Source organism: Corvus cornix, chromosome 4 (assembly GCF_000738735.6).
Source record: "Corvus cornix cornix isolate S_Up_H32 chromosome 4, ASM73873v5, whole genome shotgun sequence".
NCBI classification, from domain to species: domain Eukaryota; kingdom Metazoa; phylum Chordata; class Aves; order Passeriformes; family Corvidae; genus Corvus; species Corvus cornix.
Window position 1 is genome coordinate 54,491,464 of NC_046334.1, and position 23,569 is coordinate 54,515,032.

Sequence of the window (23,569 nt, forward strand, 5' to 3'; positions counted from 1 at the left end):
CTCATAACCCTATCTGAGACTACAGCTTACATCACTTGTCAAATTTTGAGCAAACTATGAAGGATTCATGTATCACTGATTTACACTCAGTATGACAAATAATGACAACTACATGTACATAAGCATGTACATGTACATAAACCACGCAAAGACAGAAGTCCTATTGCAAATGCAGTCACTATATAACCCACCATGGTTATCTGACTTAGAACCTTTTTCAGGTGTTAAGATATACTTACTCAAATCAGATTATTGATTCCAACTTTGTATTAAACAAATCAAACAAACTCTGTGAGGAAGACCTCACAAACAGATGATGCCAGCCTGACTGTAGTGACAACCCATCACACATCAATACAAGCAGGGCTCTTGCACTGAAGCCTGAGCTGTTGAATAACAGAGGCTGGAACACTGTCAAAGGCGTAGCACTGCTCTCCCAGAGAGGGTGTGGGGCACCGCGAAAGGACTCTTGGCATCATTCTCAGGGGAATATTTTGTCTCATGCAAGGACTGGCTCCACAGGTTCTGAAGGAAGCTATGCTCAGGCCTTCTCTGCAGGGGAACATATTTTATGCCTTTGATGGGACTCTGGGTAGAAGTTCAGCAGACACCTGAGACAGCTGTATACCTAACCAAAGATGAACAGGAAATGCGTGACCACATCTCTGTGTATGAGAAGAATAAACAGGAGCAGTTAACATGAGAAAGAACATGGAGAAAATTTCTGTGAAAAGAATAAATAAGATAAGGATAGCAAAACTGATGGATGACCCCATCTTTTCCTTAGAAAACAAGAAAAAAATAATCTTGCAAGTAAAAGTATCTTTATTTTCTATTTTCTCACTTGACAGTACTGGAGCTGATATCCTCTAAGCTGTAAGCCTGAAAAAGTAATTTAATATTAAAAGAATAAGAGCTTTTACAACTCTGACAATAACATCACAAAACTCAGATCACTAATTACATTTACTTTAGTATTACATGCATTTTAGACAGTGATTCATATTGTTTACTTGTACAAGTAGTCATTCTCAATGTACAAGTAATAACCATTGCTTTTACAGTGAAATTCATTAGCATGCACTTCACACAATCATGTGCAAAGTTATTTTTTCCAGTTAGAAAATATTAAGGTAATTATTTCTAAGTTGATTTTATACATGGAGTTTAATTTTGGTTTTATGCAGACATTGCATAGTTGATGCTTAGCTTCTCCCTCCAGAAAACCTGGAATGTGGTATTGTTGAAGCAGATCAAGTGACTGTAGCAAACAAGAAGATTTGAAGAAGAGGCATAACTTTCAGGGTTGAAAGGTCAGCAAGTACAGCCTAGGATGAAAATCAAAAAGGCTTGTTAAACTTGGAATTTGAACCAAATTTCCTTAAAGCAAGTTAAGAAGTCAGGAAAAGATTCAAATACTGACTACAATACTGCCAATAATCATATTTGGACATGACTAGAAACAAATTATACTGGTTTATGTTAGTACCTTATTGCATAATTTTTCATTCTAACATTTCAAAGAAAAAACATATTTACCCAATGTATAGTACCCAAGTAACTTAATTTTAGCCTTTAGCCTTACTTCAAATATACACGGCATCATGGGTGAATAAGGGGTCTAACATTTCAACTTGCTTCTAAAAATAATTGGGAACTAAGAATCCTTATCCTGTGGCTTGGCTAGTACTTGTGAAGTAAGTCCAATGTAATGCCTCAAATAATCCATGTCTTCTCCTGAAAGTATGTTTTAAAAAAGCTAAAGAAACTGATCACAAACTCTCAAAGTCTGGAAAAAAAATCCATCCCCATATATCTGAAAAAAAAAATTAGTAAGTTACTAGATATAAATAATAGTAATCTTCATCCTAATGACTTCCTTTTCTTCATTTCCTGTGACAGTACACACAGTGAAATTTCAGATTCACATTGCCAAATTAATCTTGTAAAATTTTTGTAATTTTTAGAACAGAAGCAACTAAAATGTACAGAGGAAAAGGGTACAAACCTCTGCAATATTGCAAAAACAATATATACCACTAACAGTGATTATATATTAAAAAGAAAAAAAAACCTATTTGTACAAAATAATTGTATAACACTGCATTTTTATTGCAAATATGCTTTATTTCCTTTTACTCCAGAAAAACAGCATTATGTACACATAATGCATGCTCACAATTTCCTGATTTTTTTCCTAAGGTAAGAATTTAGACAGAAAGATTTGCACTATGCACCATGTGCCATGTGAAGCTTAAGTTACTCTTATTGGCAAAGCATCAGAAACTATTTCAATCTCCTCCAAGTGAAACTTATCCTTACTTCAGCTGCAGCCAGTGATGTCACCTCCATCAGGTTGACTGCTCGGAAAGCAAACACAGCAGCTGCCAGGACTGAAAGAAAATGTCCAATATTTAAATTTCTGACCTGATAAGTGGTGGTTAGAATTAATCTTGATATAAAATATCAATTTTCACTTAGCTTAATTATCTTGATTCTGAAGAATAATATACAACAGGTGGCTGGGTTTGAGTTTCTTTGACCACTCTTTCAGACAGGAAAAACACAACATTCCTTCAGAAAAGTCTGAGTGAAAATGCCTGAGTTTAAGATGATTAGCTTTTAATTAAAAGGGACAAGCTGTCTTGTATGTACAAATGGAACCAAAACCTTTTCTCTTCTACTCACCTACTTTGTATTTAAAAACTGACACAACTGAAGATACATGTTTTCTTTAAAACTTCCATCTTGAACCTTCATAAATATGAGGACATTATTTAACTACAAAACTTTCAAAGTGTCTTAAAAGATGCCACTTCAAAGGCAGAAATCCAGCAAAATCAGGGGACTCTCAATTGCTTTAAGACTGTAGAAATAGTTGCCATAAATAACATGAATCTTGTATTTTGTGAAAGGTGATGAATTCATTTGCCACTACCACTGAAGCTGGGAGAACATCTTATGTTCTGTTCAGAGAGCACTTAGCATTTTTGGAGCATTTCCATAAAAAAACAAATTACCTGACATATTTTTTATTAAAGATGCAGTACTCATGCAATTCCATTTTTCTAGATGATATATGCTTCGACACATATGTAACCTGCTGTCTTCATTCAAAGAGCAACCATTTTCTTCTCATCACAAAATACATTGAAGCTAACATGTATTTGCCTTACATTAACACAGACTTCACATGTTTTGTAAAAGTAATTCTATTACCAGCAAGAATTTCTAGAGAATTGTATCCCAGGATTCTGTCCCACAGAAGCAAGAGCTGGTCTGTAGCTAAATAACCAGAAAATGCTCGTACCATCCATTTAAATGAAATTCGTAGCCTGCAAACAAGTGACAAACAATGGTTATTATATTTCTGCCTCCCATAATGATTGGATTGTCTATAAATTGAAAATATTTCATTGTACTTCCACATTTCTCTTCCAGGAAGAACAAGCATTTTCTCTTGCTGCAGTAATAATCAATATTTTAATTTGCAACAGCCATCATAAAACTATTTAGCATCTCATTTGATAAAGTACTAACATCATTCTCCTTATCATTCTGATCAAACAATCACATTAGAGTGATCCTCAGCTATTATCACCCTCTATGTTTCATCCTTTCTGCTATTATGCTATTAAGATGGATACCAATTAAGACAAAAAGGTTTTCAGGTTCTGTTGTGCCTGGCACCATGAGTTCACTATCAAATGACTCTTGCTCTCTCGCCCCTTCCAGTACCTTCTGCAGCAACTAACACATCTCTGTGTATTCTGTCCCCTAGGAAATACCTTAGTTCCATCAGATCCAACATGAATTACTGAAATTTAGCTGAATAATGCAGCATAGAGCATTTCTCACAGAATAAATTTCTTTTTCACAGAGCATACAGAAGAAATGCATGAAGCACAGATACGCAGGTTAGACAAAGCACTGCATCTGACTCTCAAGGAAAAATGGCACACTGATGTTTATACTTTTGTGTAATTTCTCATAGATCTTAAATTAAAATACTGCAGAAAAGCATTTTCAGAATGATGAATGTGCAATACTTGTAACAAGTCAGAAAGAAGTACTTACGGCTGAGCTCCAATTTCTCGGAGGTGATAGAAGAGCTGGGGCAGATGGGTTTGTAGAAGAGTCTCAAAAAGCAAGCACAATGATACAATGCCCTAAGGAAACAAGATCATATCCTGAATACTAACACTCATCCTGTCAAATCTGAGAAAACAGTATCACCATGTAAGTGTGCAGGAATTTTTAATTCAAGCAATAAAACACTATTAATGATATAATATTCAACTCAGGTGAGAAAGGCACAAGCAATTCTAATACCTTCAGTCACTACAGCCTTGCTCCTGCAATTCTGTTGTCATGGGTTAAACAGTAATGAGTATTTTGGACCAAACCACTACATCTGTGTATGTATTAGCAACATAATACGTACTGTTAGTCCCTTTCAGCTCTGAGTTACTTATGGTGTTTGTATGTCAAGGCTGAAGTACTTAATGGGTTATTATAATATGATCTACTTGAAATATTTCTACTTTGATGAAACAGACTTCAGTTGCACTAAAAAATAAAGGATGTAAGAAAAAGTATCTCTTTGATAAGTAAAACCAAACAGCAATAGGGATAACTACAAAAATAGTTAAACATAAACACGTTAAAAATTGTTTAAAAAATTACCATGGAAATGAATAGACTCTGGTTTGACCCCTTTCTCTGCTATTAAAGATGGAAAGCACAATACATAGCCTTTAAATGGTATACCAAGAAAAGGATTTTCTTTTAACCAGGAAATATTTTCAAAAAGCAATGTAACTCTTCAGCACTTTTTGAAGGAAAAAAGAAATATTTACTCTGTTTTATTCTTCACAAATAGAAGACAAGCCAATTTTTACAACTGTTGTACATTCAAGACAGCTGGTCCTGGTCACAAACAGCCACATTATTTAAACTCATCTAGTAGTAGTAAAAAGCATATGCTGTCATAGCAAGATACTTCAGTTAAAGAAACAGACACTAAATTGGTATCACTGAAACAATATCCCTATACATATATTTTAGTCCCTTTACCCCAGACAATAGTTCAGAGTCCATTTACATGTCTTCAATGAAAGTGAGTTTGCATTTACGTGACCCCTTGAACTGAGAAACCTATTAGATTAAAAAATTTGACTCTTATAAAAGACCCCATACCCTCATAAAATGAGAACTTACTATTTTAATAAGGTACATGATAGCAAAGACTAACACTGACATAGAAAACAACAATATCCAGACTGGAATTACCTAATAATTTTCCCAAGCTTGCCTGAAATATTTTATTATATTTAAAAGGATACATTTTAGTCACATAGAAAACCATGCTACTGTATATTATTGTTTTGTAGCAAACAGAGTATCGAGTGAGTGGATTTAATTCCTAATGAACTTACAGAGGGATGAGAAGAGATGGAATGGAGTCTGAAGAAAAAACGCACATACATCTCACGGAATATCTGATACAATTTGGAAGGTTCATGGTACAGAAAACAAAGTGGAGCAACTGAAAAGATAAAAGAATTATAATTGACTCAACACTGTAAACTGCTGAAAGAGTTCAATGATTAAGTGCATGAAGTATGAGGAAAAGCCAATTAATTTATAGTACCACAATTTACAAAAACATACTAAACCAATTATTGAGAAAGAAGTATTCAATAACAGTAATGTAAAAAGTCAAAAAAAGGAGTATGATACCTTCTGTATATTATTCCTACATATTTCAAGTTAAACCGATTAGAACCTGCTTACTACAGTGCTGGCTTCGGAACCGTAAGAAATATGCTGTAAGGAGAGCATCTCTGGGGTGTAAGGCGATGTGAACAGTGCAAGTTTTTGATTCAACTGTCTGTAACCTTCAATGCACCATGGGGCCCAGTGACCAGCTCCAAACTGATGCCCTATTTGTAAGACTGCTTGAAGATGGATATTGTGAAAATGAAAACATTAAAAGAACAGCTTTTGGTTGCCACAATAACATCACTAAGTATGACAAACTGATAAAGACGTGCTTATTTCTTACAAGATCTGTAAATCATGGACATTTGGTAGTTTACTGTTTAGAAGTCTTCTAGTACACTTGATTCAAAATAAGAATTGATTACATTTGTAAAACAGGCACTCTGAAACTTTTCTTGTTTCATAAAAGTCTAGCATATAGATAAATCTGTTATACACACAAACATAACCAGTTCCTTGAGACAGACAGTCCATTCACTCAATGCATTTTCACAGACAGTTGTCCTTATACCTTTTTGTGAATAGGCTTTTGATCTGTCCACTCATCACACTGACTGCTTCATTTTACAGGTGCATTCATTTTAGTTAACAGCTTACATTTTAACATATTGGATATGGATACATTTATCTGCATACGTATGGACACACACACAGATATAGGTACATTTATATATAAATACAGATACATGCATGTGTGAATTTATTTTCATATCTAAATATCAGAGAAGGTGGCTTAATAAAAAACATAGTGTCTGTGTATGAGAGGTGGGGTGCTAAGGTAGGGTGAGATGTTCACAGAAACGTGTATTTCTGTAGGGGTAAGAAAAGCAGAGGGTGTCACCCGTGTTCATGTTTTTAATACTTGAAGATGGAGGTGGAATTGTCAGTGTGCACATGTACATAAAGGCCAACAGGGTAACAGAACAGCCTCTGACAGCTGGCACCCTGACAGTGTATGCATGCAAACAGGAAAAAGGGTATAGGATTTTCCCTAAGGACCCAGACACTTCCTCATATAGCAGCACAGCATGGAATACAGAAGATGCTCTGCTTGGTCCCAGCCACTGTGCCCACAGCCTTGAGCTACATTACCATATTTCTGCTGCCTTGCTTTTCACCCTTTCTCCTTCTCAGAGCCAGTGTATTCTGAGCCTGTGCAAAGAGCAAGGACAGGAGGGAGGGAGGAACTCCCACCCCAGTTTGGGAGACACTGTTCTCAAGTGCAGAGTCGTATCCAAACATTTTGAAAAGCAGTTCACATGGAACAAGTGAACACCGTCTAGTGGGTCCCTAAGGAAGAGTTTGTAACTTAAGTGCTCATTACTTCAAAGACTTTAGATTCCCTACTCAGGTTCAAATCTGCATTTCATATTTAAATTGCATGATTTTAATGATTGTGAGATCATTAAACTTTATTATTAGCAAAACATAGCATTTTAAGTATAATCTTACAATCTGCTTGCCCTGTGATGCTACAAATACCTTTCATAAACCAAAACAAAAAACTGAAAAGCCAAAACATCTAATCTCACATCTACAATAGCTGCAATACATCTGTAACCCAAGGAGATTTTTCTGCTTCTTTCCTAAAAATCTTGTTGATATTTGTGCTTTCCTTTGTGCAGTAAATTAGCAACCATTCTATTATGTAATGCTCTTTTAACACCTCTTGTAGGAAAATGGATAGAGCAACAGGCCTTTCACATTATTCTTGTTTTTAAAAACTCTTTTCATACATAACTTGGTCTACCCAGAAGCGAAGCACAAGGAAAGAGACTTTGTTGGTAAACTTCATCCCTCTATTCATACACATTAAGATGCATAGCTTAGCTCAGCTATTAGCTCTCAAACAAGAAATTCCCACGTGGCAGCGAGCTATACTATAAGTAAATAAAACAGCCAGAAATTTTTAAAATTATATTCAACAATCTTCATATAAAAAGAAACATAAAAGCACACACACAAGTTTAAAAGTTGCAGGAGAGCACATACTGCTTTAAACTGCAATACGACAAAAAGCAATCCTGAGGTTTTAGTGTATGAGAGTCACACTTACCATACATAGAAAAGCCATGAAAAGGAATTACACCTATGAAACAAAAATATTTATTCTTTTGTTCTTTTATAGTCCTCTTTATCCATGCAAAAAACATTATTCCCCCCCACGTTATCAAATTGTATTCTGCCTACGTCAGGAATAAAGTATTTCCTTGTTATTGCACCTGCACAGATTTCCATCTTGTAAATACTTAAGTACAGTATCACCTGCGTCAGTATGACCAATTACATGCTTAAACACAAGCTATAGCTCCTAGAAAGCCAAGTAAAGCTCAGTTTCCATGAAGTTGCTACATAGAAGCTTTGCTGATATCAGAACCTAATTTCAGGTACATGACAACCCATAAATGCCATGCACTGACAAAAAAAGAGTAGGAAAAAAAGAAGGCCAAGACCTCTAGTAATTCATGGAGTACTCAGACAGAACATTCACAGTACTTGACAGTTGTAGCATGACAGGTCTCTCCTCCTTTCCAGCTCCCATTCACTAGATTTTATATATGACTGGTAAGAGGGAGCTGCTTTGGCAAAAAGTCAAAAGAACAATGCTTCATGGCTACAAAGCTGCAAGGAATTGTGGAGACAAACATGGAGAAAAGAGAAACAAAAGTTTGTACTGCAAATGACTCCACTGAAATACAGAAGACATAAAAGACAAGGCCAGAGATACAGATTTAAGACTGGTGATGTAAGGCCTTGAAAGCAAGAGCAAAGAGCTTGAACTTAAAATACAAATGCAGGGAAAGGATTCAATAGGGATTGAAACGGTCAAGGTAAGAGCTGAAAAAACAATTTTAATAACTGAAGTTATAACAACAGCAATGATATTAACTTAAAATTACATAGATCTGCTGCGTCTGAAGTTTTAATATGAACACAAATTTTGAAAGGAAAAGACTTTATGGTGCGGTTTGTTGAGTACTGAAAACCTGGGAGGTCAGCCAGTTTCAGCATGTATCATTTAAATCTTCCAAGTGCCAATACAAGACTGAATACAAGCTGCTGCACCACAAGCTGTTTTCCTTCTCCTTACCACACACTTAGACAAACTCTGCTTATGACTACTAACACCAGCCTGAATGTGGGTTTGGAGTAGCTTTCTTCCAGCTTACTCTTTTAAATTAATGAATTTCAGAGTGACAGCAAAACATAACTTGTAATAGAAAAAGGAATTATCATGTATTTGAGAAAAAAAATCCTGTATCTTGCCAATCTACCACTAGAGGAGGCAACAGTATAATTCATACCATTTGGAGGATAGAAAACAGCATATTCTTCCATTCCAAGTTTTCCTGTGAACCATCAAACCACAAAGAAATTGTCATTAAGCCGTAAAAAGGTAAAAAGATTTAAATCATTTAAATTTAAAAAGTAGATTTTAAGTTACAGTTACAAAAATTGTAACTAATTACATTACTGACCACCTGATATTGTCTAAAACAAGCAAGCAATGCAATGGGACAGGTACAATGTCAGATATAAAACTGAAATGCAGCACCAGCAAAGAAGGATGACAAACAACAGAAGAGAGGAGGAAAATTTCAGCAATGCTGTTCCATTGAGATTTCCATTTGGGTATGTCTTAAGAGCTCTAAAGGTGTTTGCTGCAGACCTTGAAGACTGTGAAGCTAGGAGGGAGTAAGGGCAGACTGACCTAGGGACACGAAAGGCATTTAAACAGATACAACCACAGATAAAAAAGATTCAAGGCTTCATTAGGTCTGCAACAGAGGGGAAGATAACAAACAAATATTTAAGTAATCTGCTGCATGCAAAAGAATTAAGTCAAGAAAATCACTGATCATATAGACTGACCATATAACATTTTATCTTCCCTGCAAAATGAACACATTATATTACTAAACCATATTTTAACTATAGAACCTAATAATCCAAAATCCTTTAAATAAAACAATTTATTTAGAAATATAGAGGTGTTATTAACATAATTATAGCTAATTAAAACCTGCAATTCTTTTAGTTCTAAAATGAGAACATTCAACAAAAAATTTAATTAATTACATGAGAATTTATAGAATATTCTGTGCATTCTGTTTAGTCTTCACAGTAGAAGAGCAGCACATGAAACTTTGGTCAGGTTCAATGGAATCTGGACCTTGATATTTTCCTACAGCATGAACTGACTAAAATTAAATAAAAATTAACCTGCAAAACTCCTGCCTACTAGCCCATGAAAACAAAATCCAGTACTTTCCAATTACACAAATGAGTTGTTTCATTAAACTAAAAAATATTTTCTCCTTTTCCTTTCAATAGTTTGCTTGTTGCGCAGCCAGGAATTATAATCTGGGAGGATGAGTATTTTTGGCACAAAGCACATCTCTTGGAAAATTGGCTAAAAATAGGACATACAAGCCTTTCGGATTTACACAGCACAGATTTAGGTATCAGCAACATCATTCCCCAGATTTGTCTAGGAATATGCAGGATGTTCTGCATAGCTGTGTTTCTGGGCTGCCATGGCTGTGTCTGAAGTGAAACCTGGGATTCCACTGCTGTTCTGCTCTCAGGTGAGCAAATGGGCCCTTTGCTCATTTCAAGGAATAGGTAAAGAAAACTCCATAATTCAGTGGAAGAGAGTAAAACAAAAACAACAAAAAAGGAACTAAAAAATTAGAAAACAAACATTACTCATAGCAACGTAAGAAGCAGCAAGAAGAAAACTGTCAGCAGAGGTCCTGTGCAAAAGAAATACTAAGGGATCATATTTGGCTAAATAGACAGGCACCAGGGACCAAGGAAGTAAACGGGAATATAGAAGGTGAAGGTACATGGGGAAAAAAAAGTGACTGGATTACCGAATGACACAAGAAGGAAGGCAAAATTAGGAACCTCTAGGTAAAATCAAGGCAGGTGAGGTTCTAAGAAACATGGAAACATCCAGAGAAATGGTATCAGAAGTTGGCAGAGAAGGCAAGTGGACTGAAACATGAAATTTAAAAATTGTCAAGAAACATAATGAGACCTCAAGTCAAAGAAAATCCAAAAATAAGCTAATACTCTGGAAGATGCCATGCTTTTTAAAAAAATCAGTATTAAGTATGCTTGGTAAAGCTCTACTCTCCCACACCATTGAACAGAGCCCACAATTCTTCAGCAACATGTTCTGCTTCTGTCTACAAATATTTGCAAAACTCACTGCTTTGGAAAGACAATGTTCTGTAACGACTTCCAGTTGCTGAATTTATTGGAGTTGCAGAGGACAATATTGTCTATTTAAATTTCTTGCTCTGATGAAGACAGACATTGTCACAATTTTACTGTATTGTCATGGCTGTGTTTCATTTCCTCTGGTAGAACACTGCAGAATTATACACAGAAAACTGAAGTAAAAGAACAACACTGCAATCTGGCCTTTATGTGATCAGCTTCTAAATTGTTGTAATAGAATCTGTGCAGAAGTCAGCTGGATACATGTTGTTTTTATTAACATTCTTTTACGTGTAGTCTACTAGGTATAATGAACACAGAGTAAATTCACATACTGTATTACCGCAGCAGTCAACAAAAATCAACACGATCTTTTTAAAAACAACTCTTTTTACCTTGTATGTATGATTTGGGCGGGGTGGCACTACTGTAAGTAAAGTGCTCCAATACAGATGTATCTCGGGAAAAACAGAGTAACACCTGCAGAAAAGAAAGTCAGCTGACTAACTGGATCAAAGTAATGTCAAACAAATTTAAGGAACTGCCTTAATTAGCACCTATTAGAAGCTATTTAAGAGAGCCAATAAGGTTGAAAGCTCTTCACCAACTTAAATTTATTTTCCTGTTCATATTTCCAGGCTCACTTTGAACTTCCTATGATTTTACATTCACCTTCATTTGTTATCAGTTATACATTCACATTCTTCAACCCTCCTCCTTCCCTCTCAGCAGGCGTTTATCCCTTTCTGTCACAACATTAGTGACTGTGCATGCACCTGGCTGCTTTTACATATTTTAGACTGTTTTTCTACTCAGTTACTATGACCTGGGGATGTCCTAGTAAGTGAATAAGCAAATGAAATATTTACATTCTCGGATGTGTGCAGTTCTGGAAGAACTTACATTTGCTTTCATTCCCAGGATCTTTATAAAATGTTTGCATGAAATTCAGCTCTTTCAAAAAACAGATTATAATGTTCACCTTGTATCCTAAAGTTCAGAAATGCACATTGTTTACTGTAAAGTATATTTGGGGTTTATTGTTAACATAAATGAAAAAAAAAACAACTGTATTCACAGCAACTGAGTATAAAATTAAAAGTAAAAGCATTCACAGAAAAAAATAACAATAAAATCTCATCCTATTTGGACTTGTAAAATATGTGGTAATTAGTATTGTACTTCAAAATCTTCACGTTTTCACGCACCAAAAGCCTGCACTATGAAGAATGAACATGAGAGGGCAGACGTAAGGCAGACTTCAACTCACCGATGACTTTTGCACGCCTGAATCCCTCTGTTTTGGGGTTTAAGCCCAGCCGAAACTAAGCATCACTCAGCTGCTCGCTCAACCCCCTCCTTCTCCACCCCGGTGGAATGGGGAGGAGAATCAAAGTAAAACTTGTAGGTTGAGATAAGATAAGTTTAGTAAGTGAATACTGGCAAATGATAGTAGTAATGATAATAAAAAGACTAAGGCCAAACCCTTGCCAAACCCAGGTTGGCTGTCTGATTCCAGGTAATTCCCCCCAGTTTATATACTGGGCATGATGTTCTGTGGTGTGGAACATCCCTTTGATCAGTCCTGGCTCTGCTCCCTCCCAGTTTCTTTTGTGTGCTTCCTCACTGGCAGAGTGAGATATTACCTCACATGAGATAAGGAAAAAGTCCTTAGGATAAACACAACTTAGCAAAACTCCAAAATACCAGTGTGTTATCAACACCATTCTCATTCCCAATCAAAAGCACAGCACTGTAACAGCCACTGAGAAGAAATTAACTCTACCCTAGCTGAACCCAGAACACTCTGCTCTTGAAGATTTTAAGAGTTTGTTTTAGTAGTCAAGGTGTAAAAGGTGGAAATGTTTTAGATGGTGTTTCACAACATAATTTATTGTGAATAAAAATGAATGGATTTTTCCTTCCCACTGATTGGTGCAAACATCTTCCACATATCAGCATTTGTCAAAAGGAAACGCACAAAATGACACATCCAAATATTACTGCTTTAAATGTTTTCTTTTTTATGGAAAGCAGGTCATATTTTGAGACTTTTTCCTTTTTTGAATCTCAAAACTATTTCTATAATACAAACGTCTTTTAAAAACGAATGGTTTCTTTATCTCAAACAGTTTAAGCTAAATATTATTTTTGTGCAATACACAATAATGTTCATAGCTGCCAAAATATCACTGACAATAACAATACACCAGCAAATGTAATTCTATGTGTATGTTAACTGAGGTGAAAGAAAGAGAAACTAATCTGAAAAGGACATAAACTATGTTCTCTCATAGGAGAAAGAATGTAACCCTCATTTGAGGCCCTCTTTTTTAGGAATACAGTGTCCAGTACCAGTATCTGGAAGTCTTTAAATGAACACTCTGCATCTTTATAGGAGATAGACTCTAACTCAAACCTAAGTTATGACTATATCTAAAAAGCTCCGGGTGAGGTTCTTTGCATGTATTCAGTATGCAGGATGTAAGACTAAAGTATTCAAATTGAACTTCTGGCCTGAAATAATGAATTTGCAAGTTTACTAATCCATGTGTTATTCTTCTCACTAACAAAATGATAGTGCTACAGAAAACAATGGCATAAGCACCTTTTCAAGTACAGAAATATTCAGCAAATTACTGGATATTTATAATCCAACTGAAAAGAAAACCACTGAATTCAAATCACTGAGGGAAAGAAAAAAACCCAAAGTCAAAGCTTTTATCAAAAAGAAATTACTTTATTAAAAGTACCTGTAGTTTATTTCAATAATTATGAAGAAGTAATAAAGATATGTAAACTTAGGGATAAAGAAAGCAAAGATATTAAAGGAAATAAATGATATAATTTCAGATTGTTTTTCCTGAAAAGGATTGTATGCTACTAAAGAGGTACCAATAATCCAACAAAATATCCTCATCATTATTTTAAGCCCGAATTTTCTTTTTTTGATGGACATTTCATCTATTCCACAACACACAGACAAAGGACACACTCTGCTCAATTACTTGGAAAACTTAAGAGGCAGTAACTAGTCATGAAAAAAAGCCATAAACCCTGTGCAAACCCAGAAATAATGTATCTGGTTTAAACTAACATTTTCATTATCTATCTTATTTAGCCAATATTTAATTCCACTTATCATACTAAATCAATAAATAATATCCCATATCACAGTGACTCATACTGAAGAATTTTTCAAGGGGCTATAGAACAAAATAATTTGGCAGTAAACCATTTGCAAATTAGGTTCAAAGAGGAAATTATCAAGGAAAATGGATAACTTTCTTCTAAAGTAGAGTCTGAAGAATACCACAAAATTGCAATCAAAACTAGAGCAACAAATAATTAGAAGTTTGAGATATTCTCTTCCTCAAAGCCTTGCAGTAAAACTAGCCACATAATTTTTCAAAGATTTTTGGAGAGTCTCCCTCAAATTACTGAAGACAGGTTAGTCTCTTTTATGATTTTCATTCTGTAGCTATTCTTTTAGTCAATAGAGATATAAAAATATGGAAAATGTTCAACCAGGTTATATACTGAGAATGATGAACAAAATCTATTTCTGTTAGTTTTAAAACAAAAGATTGTATGATATACTAGTTCATACTTCTTCACAGTTTATAACTCTGTGTCCACTGCAACTGTCAGTTAATGACTAATTAATGCCATAGTAGTCTACACAATGAATGAAAACGAAACAGGAATGAGATTTTCATATCCCGAGATGAAGACACGGTGTTACAATAATGAAGATCATCTTTGACCATTAAACCAAGAAAAACTCTTTCATGTACATATTTTTGTGAACAAATATCAATGTTTGAGTTCATTATTAAGTTTGCAAATTTTATTTCTGAAACAAATTCAGATACAGATCTTAACATTGTACCTATTTTTAAATAAAAAAGGTCATAATTTCATGAGGTTATAGTCTTAACTATTAATGTTCAACTGCTTGTTTGCTAAACTATATGTAGACATGCTTAAATAGTACTGCATATTTTTATATCTATATGGTCTAAACAGCATTAAGCACAGTTTCTTGCCTAGTTAAATTACTATCAGTTTTACATATTCCCATCAAAGAAGAAATTATTTCATTTCACATAGCTCTAAATGAAAAAATTAAGCAAGTCTAACATAACAGATGTGACAAATGAAATCAAAAGCACTGTGGAAATGTTAAGTTTGCTGCATGACAGTTATGTTGACAGTGCAATCAACTACACATTAGGAAATTCATAGATGTAACCTCCTTCTATTTATGGGCATTTGATAGGCAGCAACAAAGATAACTCTTTATAAATTATCTGGATTCCTGACTGCTATAAACATCTTTGCAATGGGAGCAATCTGACAAGTAACCATACCTATCACTACCTTATTCAGAATCAATGTCTTTAATTTAAAAATATGTCAACACAATATCTTTTATGCTTACTTCAGTAGGTCACTGTAAAGCAAGGGGGTTTTTTAAATGGAACCCTGAATATATTTGTCAAGTCTTAATTTCTCTGTACACTACAGCTTTTAATTGTTCGGGGTTATTTACTGCAAAGCTGGAAAGGGGAAAAATATGGCTGACTTCATATTTTCCAGCTTAGTGCACTGGAAAGACATCGTCCTTCATAGCACGAGTTTTAGAAGCTTGCCCTGCTTAATCTGTTTAAGTGTACAAGTTTGCTACTCAGAACAGAAAGTATATGTAATGCAGCAAATAGATGTATCTGTCCCACTGTACTCTCCTTACAAAGGCAGTTCTCTCTCCAAAGATGATACAATCCCACAGGAGTGCACCTCCTATGTTTTCTAACCAAAAAACAGTTACATACCTGATATAAATAATCCTCAAACACAAAATAGTAGTCATCATTGCTTGCTGTCAGCTTTACATCCTGTAATAAAAAATACAAGAGTTTGAAGCCAAAAGACCTCTCTTCAGACTCCCATGGAGGCTAAACTTAACACAGTGATAGAAGACACTGTTACATTTTCATTCAAAGAACCATAGTTAACCTTAGACTCCATATTTTACAATTAAAAAATGCCATATTAACTTGATGATTAAGTATTCAGAGTTGAAACTTGAAATGGAAGCAGTTATACCCTGTTGGTTCTTTCTCACAAAGTTATTCCTTCAGATGAAGATATCATTCCTGTATGACTTAATGGTTCAACTCAAATGTCTTACATGAGAGACAACACAGGCACAAGGAGTGAGTTCACAATAATAAGTTCGCAGTAATTATTTTTACACTCCTCAAAACCAAACCATCTAGTAATTTCCTTGTTCAAAAAAACCCAACAACAAGATACCAGTGTGATGAGCACATAAATCACTCACTGTTTAGTTAATTACTTACTTTGTAAATCAGGCTGTCCACTAAAAGGTCATGCTGAATCACATTTGACTTAAGCTGTTCATAATACAAGATGTCCTAAAATTAAAAATATTATCATGATCAGTCTGAGACATGACCAGAATTTATATTTAAACTAAAAAATTAATTTTCAGCAATTGAGAAAAAAAAAAGCACTTATTCAACTGAAAAAAAGCACTGCATATTTATGAAGCATCTATCATGGTTTGTTCTAGTTTAAGCCCTAAGAATTGAGATTTGAGACATTATAAAATGACCTCCCCTTCAGATAATTAATAAAATGACAGTGAAGGGACCAGTTCAAACCAAAGACCCGTATCTTCCAACCTTTGGTTTTCTCTACACCTAAAACCTCTGCAATGCTCATAATCATTTATTGCCCTCTATTTTCATGCACCTCTCCACCAATAGGCTCTAACTGGTGCAAAAAATAGCATTAGTGAGTTGCTCCAAATATTTGACATTAAACTAGTATGAACCTGTAAACAATTTAAATTTGTGCAAAGATGAAATGATAAATACATATAAAAAACTGGTGAAGAGTACAAAGAACTAGGACCTGTTTTTAAACTCCAATTATTTCCTGAATGTCTACAGAACACACATACAGGTGAAATGATGGGGAAGAATCAGAACAAACTTCTCTGTGTTTACTTATTCTATCCCTTCTTTCTTAGAAAGAGCTTGCAAAGTAAAAATAGAACTAAATACTGCACTGTCATCATACAACTCCCAAATCCCTAAATTCCTCTCTGCCGTTACACCTACAGCTGAATAACAGTTTCTGATTGATTTGAACTAATTGATAAACTCAATCAGCCGTCCCAAGGATCCTTCCCACTTCATAAAACTACATTGATTTCGAGGTGTCTGTATGGACACCCCACAAATATTTGTATATTCTAAGCTTTACAGATTTACTGCTGATTTTTTTGATAAATGGACAAGTCCAGAGTAAAGATTTAAAGAACAAATGGGAAGTAAGATGAAATTTTGAGAGGGAGAGAATGGTGAATAGTACACACTTAGAATCAGAATTAATATATTACTAAACTGTTAAGTTGAAATGAGGACAAAAGCTGTATTTATTAAGTACTGATGCCTCCCACAGGGAAAATATTTAAATTTTCCTTTTGAGAAATAAAAAGGGGAGGTATAAATATTACACTATTTCTTTTGGAAGGATCAGACATAAATATTTACTAAATGCAAATTATCTGCAGTATGAACATAACATTCTGTTTTTCAAAGCTACAAAGAACTACTTGAATACTCAGGTCATAATTTTAAAGCATCAATACTGTAGTCTAATCAAGTGTAACACTGCCAAATGAATAATGGTTTTTTTGCCATCTCCAGTGACTGTCTATATTAAAACACAAGAAGCTAATATTAAAAAAAAGCCAACCAAAACCAAAGAAACCACAAAACAAAAATAAAACCCACGGCCAGGGGGTTGGAACTAAATGATCTTTAAGGTCCCTTCCAACTCAAACCATTCTATGATTCTAAGAAGACCGGAAGGACAAGCTGTTCACTTGAAATATAACTTGAAATAGAATTTTGCATGCTGGAATTTTTAGAATTAAGATTTTCCACCTATTAACTCAAAAAAATTAGAGCAGAAGAAAAAGCCCATCAGACAATGAACAAATTTCTTTCCTAAGCACTGTTTCAGTAGCATGCAGAGAGACTAAACAATTGTGTAACACTACGAACAGAAGGGAAAAAAATTAAACAGATTCTCAGTAACTGTGCACTATCCATTTCATGCAATGAGACAGACATCCCACAGGAAATAACTGTGATTCTGTGATTCAGGATCATATGATTAAAAAATATATACAGTAAATTGGACTGTTTACACAGACAATAATAACTGTGACACTGTTCACCTTCAAATGTTTGTCTTTGCAACCTTAAAAAGGCTCTTTTAACACAGTTCCTCTGAAGTGTACCATTACAAATGAAAACTAAGAAACAATTCATTGTCAGGCAATGTGTTTATACATTTCTAAATAATCCTGCATACCGAGCTCACAGTTTATCATTTTTATGATTACAGTGCTAGATTGTTAGTATCATCCCTTGCTTGGCTGTATATTAGCTTTGTACAGAGGCTGAGCTTTACTGGATAAAATTTTCCAAACAACAATATTGGATGCTAGCACACACAATGTTGCCCACACCAAACCCTCATAACGTTTTACATTAAAGAAAGGAAATTCACGGTTCATGTGATTTAGAGATTCATACAGCTATAAAGGTAATAGAGCCTAAGCTGCAAATCAGAAATATTACAGCAAGGAATGCCTGCAAACAGACTACTCAACTCCAGCAAAGAAACCATTCACAAGAGATAGAGAAAGTAAGTGTTAGATAAATCCATATGGTCTATATGAAATTCAGCAGATCATGAAACAGCTACATGTATATGGAAACTGTTTACTATACTTTACAAAAAATAAAGCCATGTATTCAGTCTATGCAAGAAGAGCATCTCAGGGTGTTAGCATTCTGGCAGTAGTCACAGCTTACTGCTGTGAAACACTAGTAAATGCAATGCTTAAACTGGACCATGGCAATTCAGCTTACAACATAGCTGTGGTAACCCACACGCTATCCTACCTGATCCATGGGGAGTTTGCTAGGTCTCACTCAGAAAATCTATTTTTCAAATGCATTTATACTTTTAGTACTCAAAGTCCCTAAAACAATTTGAATTTAGAACCCAGGATAACAAATGCTATCCAAAAATAGTCTTGGAAAAGAAGACACAAGATTCTGACGGCTGCTACATTAGAAGAACAGTTTCGTTTTGCATGACAGAAAAGCATCTGCATGCACTTACCTCAGATCTTAAATTATTCTCTCCAAGATAGTGTATCTTTTCCTGACTTGATGATTTCTGGTTTTTATGGGGGGTGAGGGTGCGTTTTGTATTTCACTGTTATTTCAATCCTTTATTTCAACAATCTCAAAGTAGTAGACAAATTTCCCAGTCTGCATCACTTTATCTACCCTTATCACTTTGTCTCAACGTTATCATTACCATTTTCAAGCCACTTGTCCTCATCTTTCTAGAATTCTTTCAGCATCATCACAAAGTATTGTCTCACCACTAATTCCCTACACACAGTCTACTCAGTTGAGTCTCAAGGCTCTGAATCCTGCAGAATATCTCCTAAAGAAAAACGTCTACTGCACTCAGTCTCAGAATAAGGTATGTGTACACAGTTTATTTTTCTTTTTCATCTACAGCTGACAAATATTTGCTGCATAAAAAATTATCACAAGGTAACTATGTACATATAAAAGCCTCACATCAAAGTCTTCCCAATTTATGCAAAGATTTTAAAGAGGGATTTAACTTTTTAAGGTATATTAAATATAATAACTATGGCATGGCTTCAGATACTGCAAAAGATTTCATTGTTGAGGACTTGCATCAACTATAAGGTACAATAAAAAAATGTTGGTGTACAAGGGAACATGGAAACAACCCACATCTTACCAGCTCCTCTCTAAGTCTTTTTGATTGTATATATGCAGAGTGTATATATATATATATATATATATATATATATATATATAAAGCAATTTATAAGATACGTACATGCATATGATGACAGGGTCAAACAAACAGGAAAAATATATAATGCAACTTCTTTATATAAAACTTAGCAAAGATAAGAGAGGTTCAGTCTTTTTCCCAGATCTTTTTTCTTGCCCCCTTCTAAAAAAGTCAGCATCATGTAAGAAAATCTCAGGAGACAGTCAGATCAACTGAATAATTTGCTCTACAGTATTTTGCTCAGATATCTATTAAAAAATTAGGAAGAGCAGCAAAGACTTCACCACAGCACAGAGCTTTTTAAATCATAATTTTTTTATCAGTTTCTGTGACAACTCAGTAGAGCATTTCTATTTTGGAAAAAAGATCTCTAGAAGATATGTGCTTGCACTTTTATGTTCTCACCTGGTCTTGACATTTTACTCTCCCTTTGCTCCTTACCTCTGGCTGATTAGAAATGTTAAGAATGAGGGCCCACAGATCAGCTCGGAGTGCTGTTGGACATCCCTGACGAACATATTGCTGAGCTGCAGCACTATCTTGCTCTGCTAAAACTGTAAGAAACAAAGCAGGTAAAGAGTTGATGTACTGTAAGACTTCTATCAAATACCTTAATTTTTAACTTTAAAAACTGGCTTCCCATGCTGTAAGCATTAGCAAATAGGAAAATACTGAAAAGATTTGGTTTCCACAGTGCAATTTTTAAGTAATTCCTTGGGAAACAAGGCAAGTGGTATTAATCAACAAGGCTGTACTACCTTCTGTCATAAAATAGCACTTAGTAGTACACATGACTGTATCAAGGCTAGTTGCAGCTACTAAGATGGCACCATGCAGAACAAGCATCCATTCACAGCCACAAAATATTCCTGTTTAGCTATGAGTGGTATCTCAGTTCAAATAGGAGATTTTCACTCATTCTGGCTTATTTGTGTCTCCCTTCTTTTCACATTAACTATGTATCTTCACAGGTAACTGTGGGGCCAGAGCTTTCCATTCCAGAGGGTACTGTCCGGTTCTCTCATTATTGGTATATTTATTCTGGAGGATAAAGACTTTCTCAGAAGATATTAGTTTGCCTTCATATTGACATAAAACAAATACTTTACTGTTGACAGGTTTGCTTATATGGGTCATTGTTGTGAAGCTTTAGGCTACTCTATCACAAGGGCCTCGTGCTGAATACACTACTGTACACACCACAGAACAGATTATCTCGTTGCCTACTTAAATCTACAAACTTGAAAGACATACATCTTTAGCTATTGTAATCTGGTAAAAGTGTTCCTCACCAAGGTTATGTGATTAACTGTACCCTCATAGCTCAAATGTCTTTCACGAAAGAGAGAGTTGGGATTAATTTGTGTTATTATCTAGACATTAGATAGGTGTTGGACTGCTACTCAGAAGTTTCCAAATCCATATCCTCTAATTTTTCTGACGTGTCTCTGAAACAGCTTAATTTTCTATATCTCACTGAATTTGATATTCACAATATCTGCCCTGTTATGACTTAGCAGCATGAGGTTTGGAATTAAATATTTATCTAACTGATTTTTCTTTCCTTCCCTCTTCACTTAAATAATGAGTAGAGCAGTTTGCCAAATTACTGTTTAACCTGCAGAAGTCTAACACAGACATTCTATAATCCTTTCTTCTGCACAAAGAGGGCAAACCCTCCCCCTCTTCCTACATCCTCCACAAAACTTCAGAAACACTGTGATTCATCTTGGTGTCCATGAGTGTTTACCTTACTTTTTCTTACTGACATACAAAATATGAAGAAGTAGTTTTGGTATACAAGATGGGTTTTGCTAAACACAACAAAATAAAATCCTCAGACTTGCCAATACATCTAATATAAAAGCAAAATGAATACCTCAGTGGCAAACAAAATCATAACTAACACCCATTAGAGCATGCAACAGGACTCCCACTGAATTAAATGGGATTTCAGTTTATGGTAAAGACACTTAGGAAAAGCTAAGGCATTCTCTAGAATAGAGCTGCTCTGCACAGACAAGAGATGATGAATAAGAAAAACAATGTGGAGTTGAATGAATGGTTGTAGAAGTCCAGAAAAGAGAATTTATTTGGAAGAATGGGAGAAGAACAGAGAGGTGGACAGTACCTAATGAGTTGCTCTTGGATTAGAAAATTGACAGTGCAGGACAGAAAGATGACAACAAAAGAAGTAAGTAAGAAAGAAAGATCACTGGTTTGTTACTGCAAGAAAAAAGTTCGGATGGAGCACTTTTGGGACAGTACCCTTCCTATTTTTTCTTTTGATGGTGCTAATGTTCAGCAGGAATCAGAAGAGACAGTAATGAGTAAATACTAGTGGACTTCAACCATTCCTTGTATGTTTCTTTTATAAGCAAACTTAAACTATTAAATTATTATTTCTTTTAACTTTCCCTTTCTTTTGTAGGTTATTTCTTAACCTAAAAAAAACAATCCTGGAACTTTTTCAGAAAAAGCAGTATAGAGAGACAAGTAAGTGAATTTTCTATAGTGGCTAAGTACTGCAATATTCTGCAATTGCAACTGATCATTAAAAAGACTCTTCTGACACAAAGGCATAAATCCCATCACAGTGATGAGAACTTCGCGTGCAGAGAAGGGAGTCCACAGAATTTTAATTTTAAACTGAAATTCAGTAGTGAGATAAGTTAATTTGTCACCAAGAAGATATGTCTATGTGCTTCCTATTTTGTTTTTATTGGAAGATCGGTGGAGCTTTTTATCTGATAGCTACTGATAGACTGCAAATGTTTGCTTTTCTGTCTCTGTCTAAATGACAACAGTATTAGTGATCGTCTACCAAAATTACAATGGTATTACTGCTAATGCTTTGTGCTAGTCTAAGTTCTTAAAATTCTAAGAGGTACATGCAAATTAATATACAAATTTACTAAATGCATTCCTAACTACTCACAGTTTATTATAGATAAAAACAGATCCATACCTTTCTGCCCAACACGTACATGTTCATTTTCAAATAACTCTAGAGAATAAAGACACAGAAAAGAATGGCAAAAAATAAATGAAAAAAAGACTCTCCAGCTGATTATGTATTTTGTATTTTTACCACACACTATTACGTTCAGTTGCTATTTACTGCTAACATCACTAAAAGTTAACCTGCATCAGAGTCAAAGTTCTTTTTCAAAAACTAATTTTGTGTTTCAAAAACACAAACATCCAAGCAGCACTATATTACATGAACCTAGATTTTCAATTAGGTAAGTTTCCATTTAAAAAGAAAAATCATGTGATACTATAGTGATTTCCAGTTTTATGTGGAAAGATCATTTTAAAACCTCCTTCTACAGCAACAGATGCATACATGGAAAACCAACAGAGATTATGCACTATTTAAGTCACTGAATATTAACATGTGTGTATGTCCTGTAATATTTTCTTGACAACTGTTATTTTAAATACGTGTGTATGTATGTTTGTATGTATATTTGTATGTGTGTATATATATATACATAAAAATATATATCTATATAGGCCCATCTGTTACCTGGATTAATATTTGTTGATAATTTCTGTATTTTTGGAAACAGGCCACGTGGTTCTCTAGATCCTG

The 23,569-nt window shown here is 34.8% G+C and overlaps 1 protein-coding gene across 3 annotated transcripts in view; it reads right to left on the reverse strand.

Moving 5' to 3' along the window:
* Positions 1-807: 807 nt before the first annotated feature.
* Positions 808-23,569, reverse strand: part of TBC1D19 (TBC1 domain family member 19) — a 46,761-nt gene continuing 23,999 nt past the window's right edge. For all 3 annotated transcript variants that reach the window (XM_010401823.3, XM_010401822.2, XM_010401824.1), the window contains 12 exons: positions 22,940-22,978; positions 20,413-20,525; positions 16,380-16,454; positions 15,849-15,911; positions 11,409-11,493; positions 9,090-9,134; positions 7,841-7,873; positions 5,439-5,548; positions 4,078-4,169; positions 3,220-3,335; positions 2,323-2,393; positions 808-1,328 (listed from right to left, as the gene is read on the reverse strand). In XM_010401823.3, the coding sequence (XP_010400125.1) occupies positions 1,254-1,328; positions 2,323-2,393; positions 3,220-3,335; positions 4,078-4,169; positions 5,439-5,548; positions 7,841-7,873; positions 9,090-9,134; positions 11,409-11,493; positions 15,849-15,911; positions 16,380-16,454; positions 20,413-20,525; positions 22,940-22,978 (917 nt within the window). In that variant the 3' untranslated portion in view covers positions 808-1,253. The remainder of the gene's footprint in view (positions 1,329-2,322; positions 2,394-3,219; positions 3,336-4,077; positions 4,170-5,438; positions 5,549-7,840; positions 7,874-9,089; positions 9,135-11,408; positions 11,494-15,848; positions 15,912-16,379; positions 16,455-20,412; positions 20,526-22,939; positions 22,979-23,569) is intronic.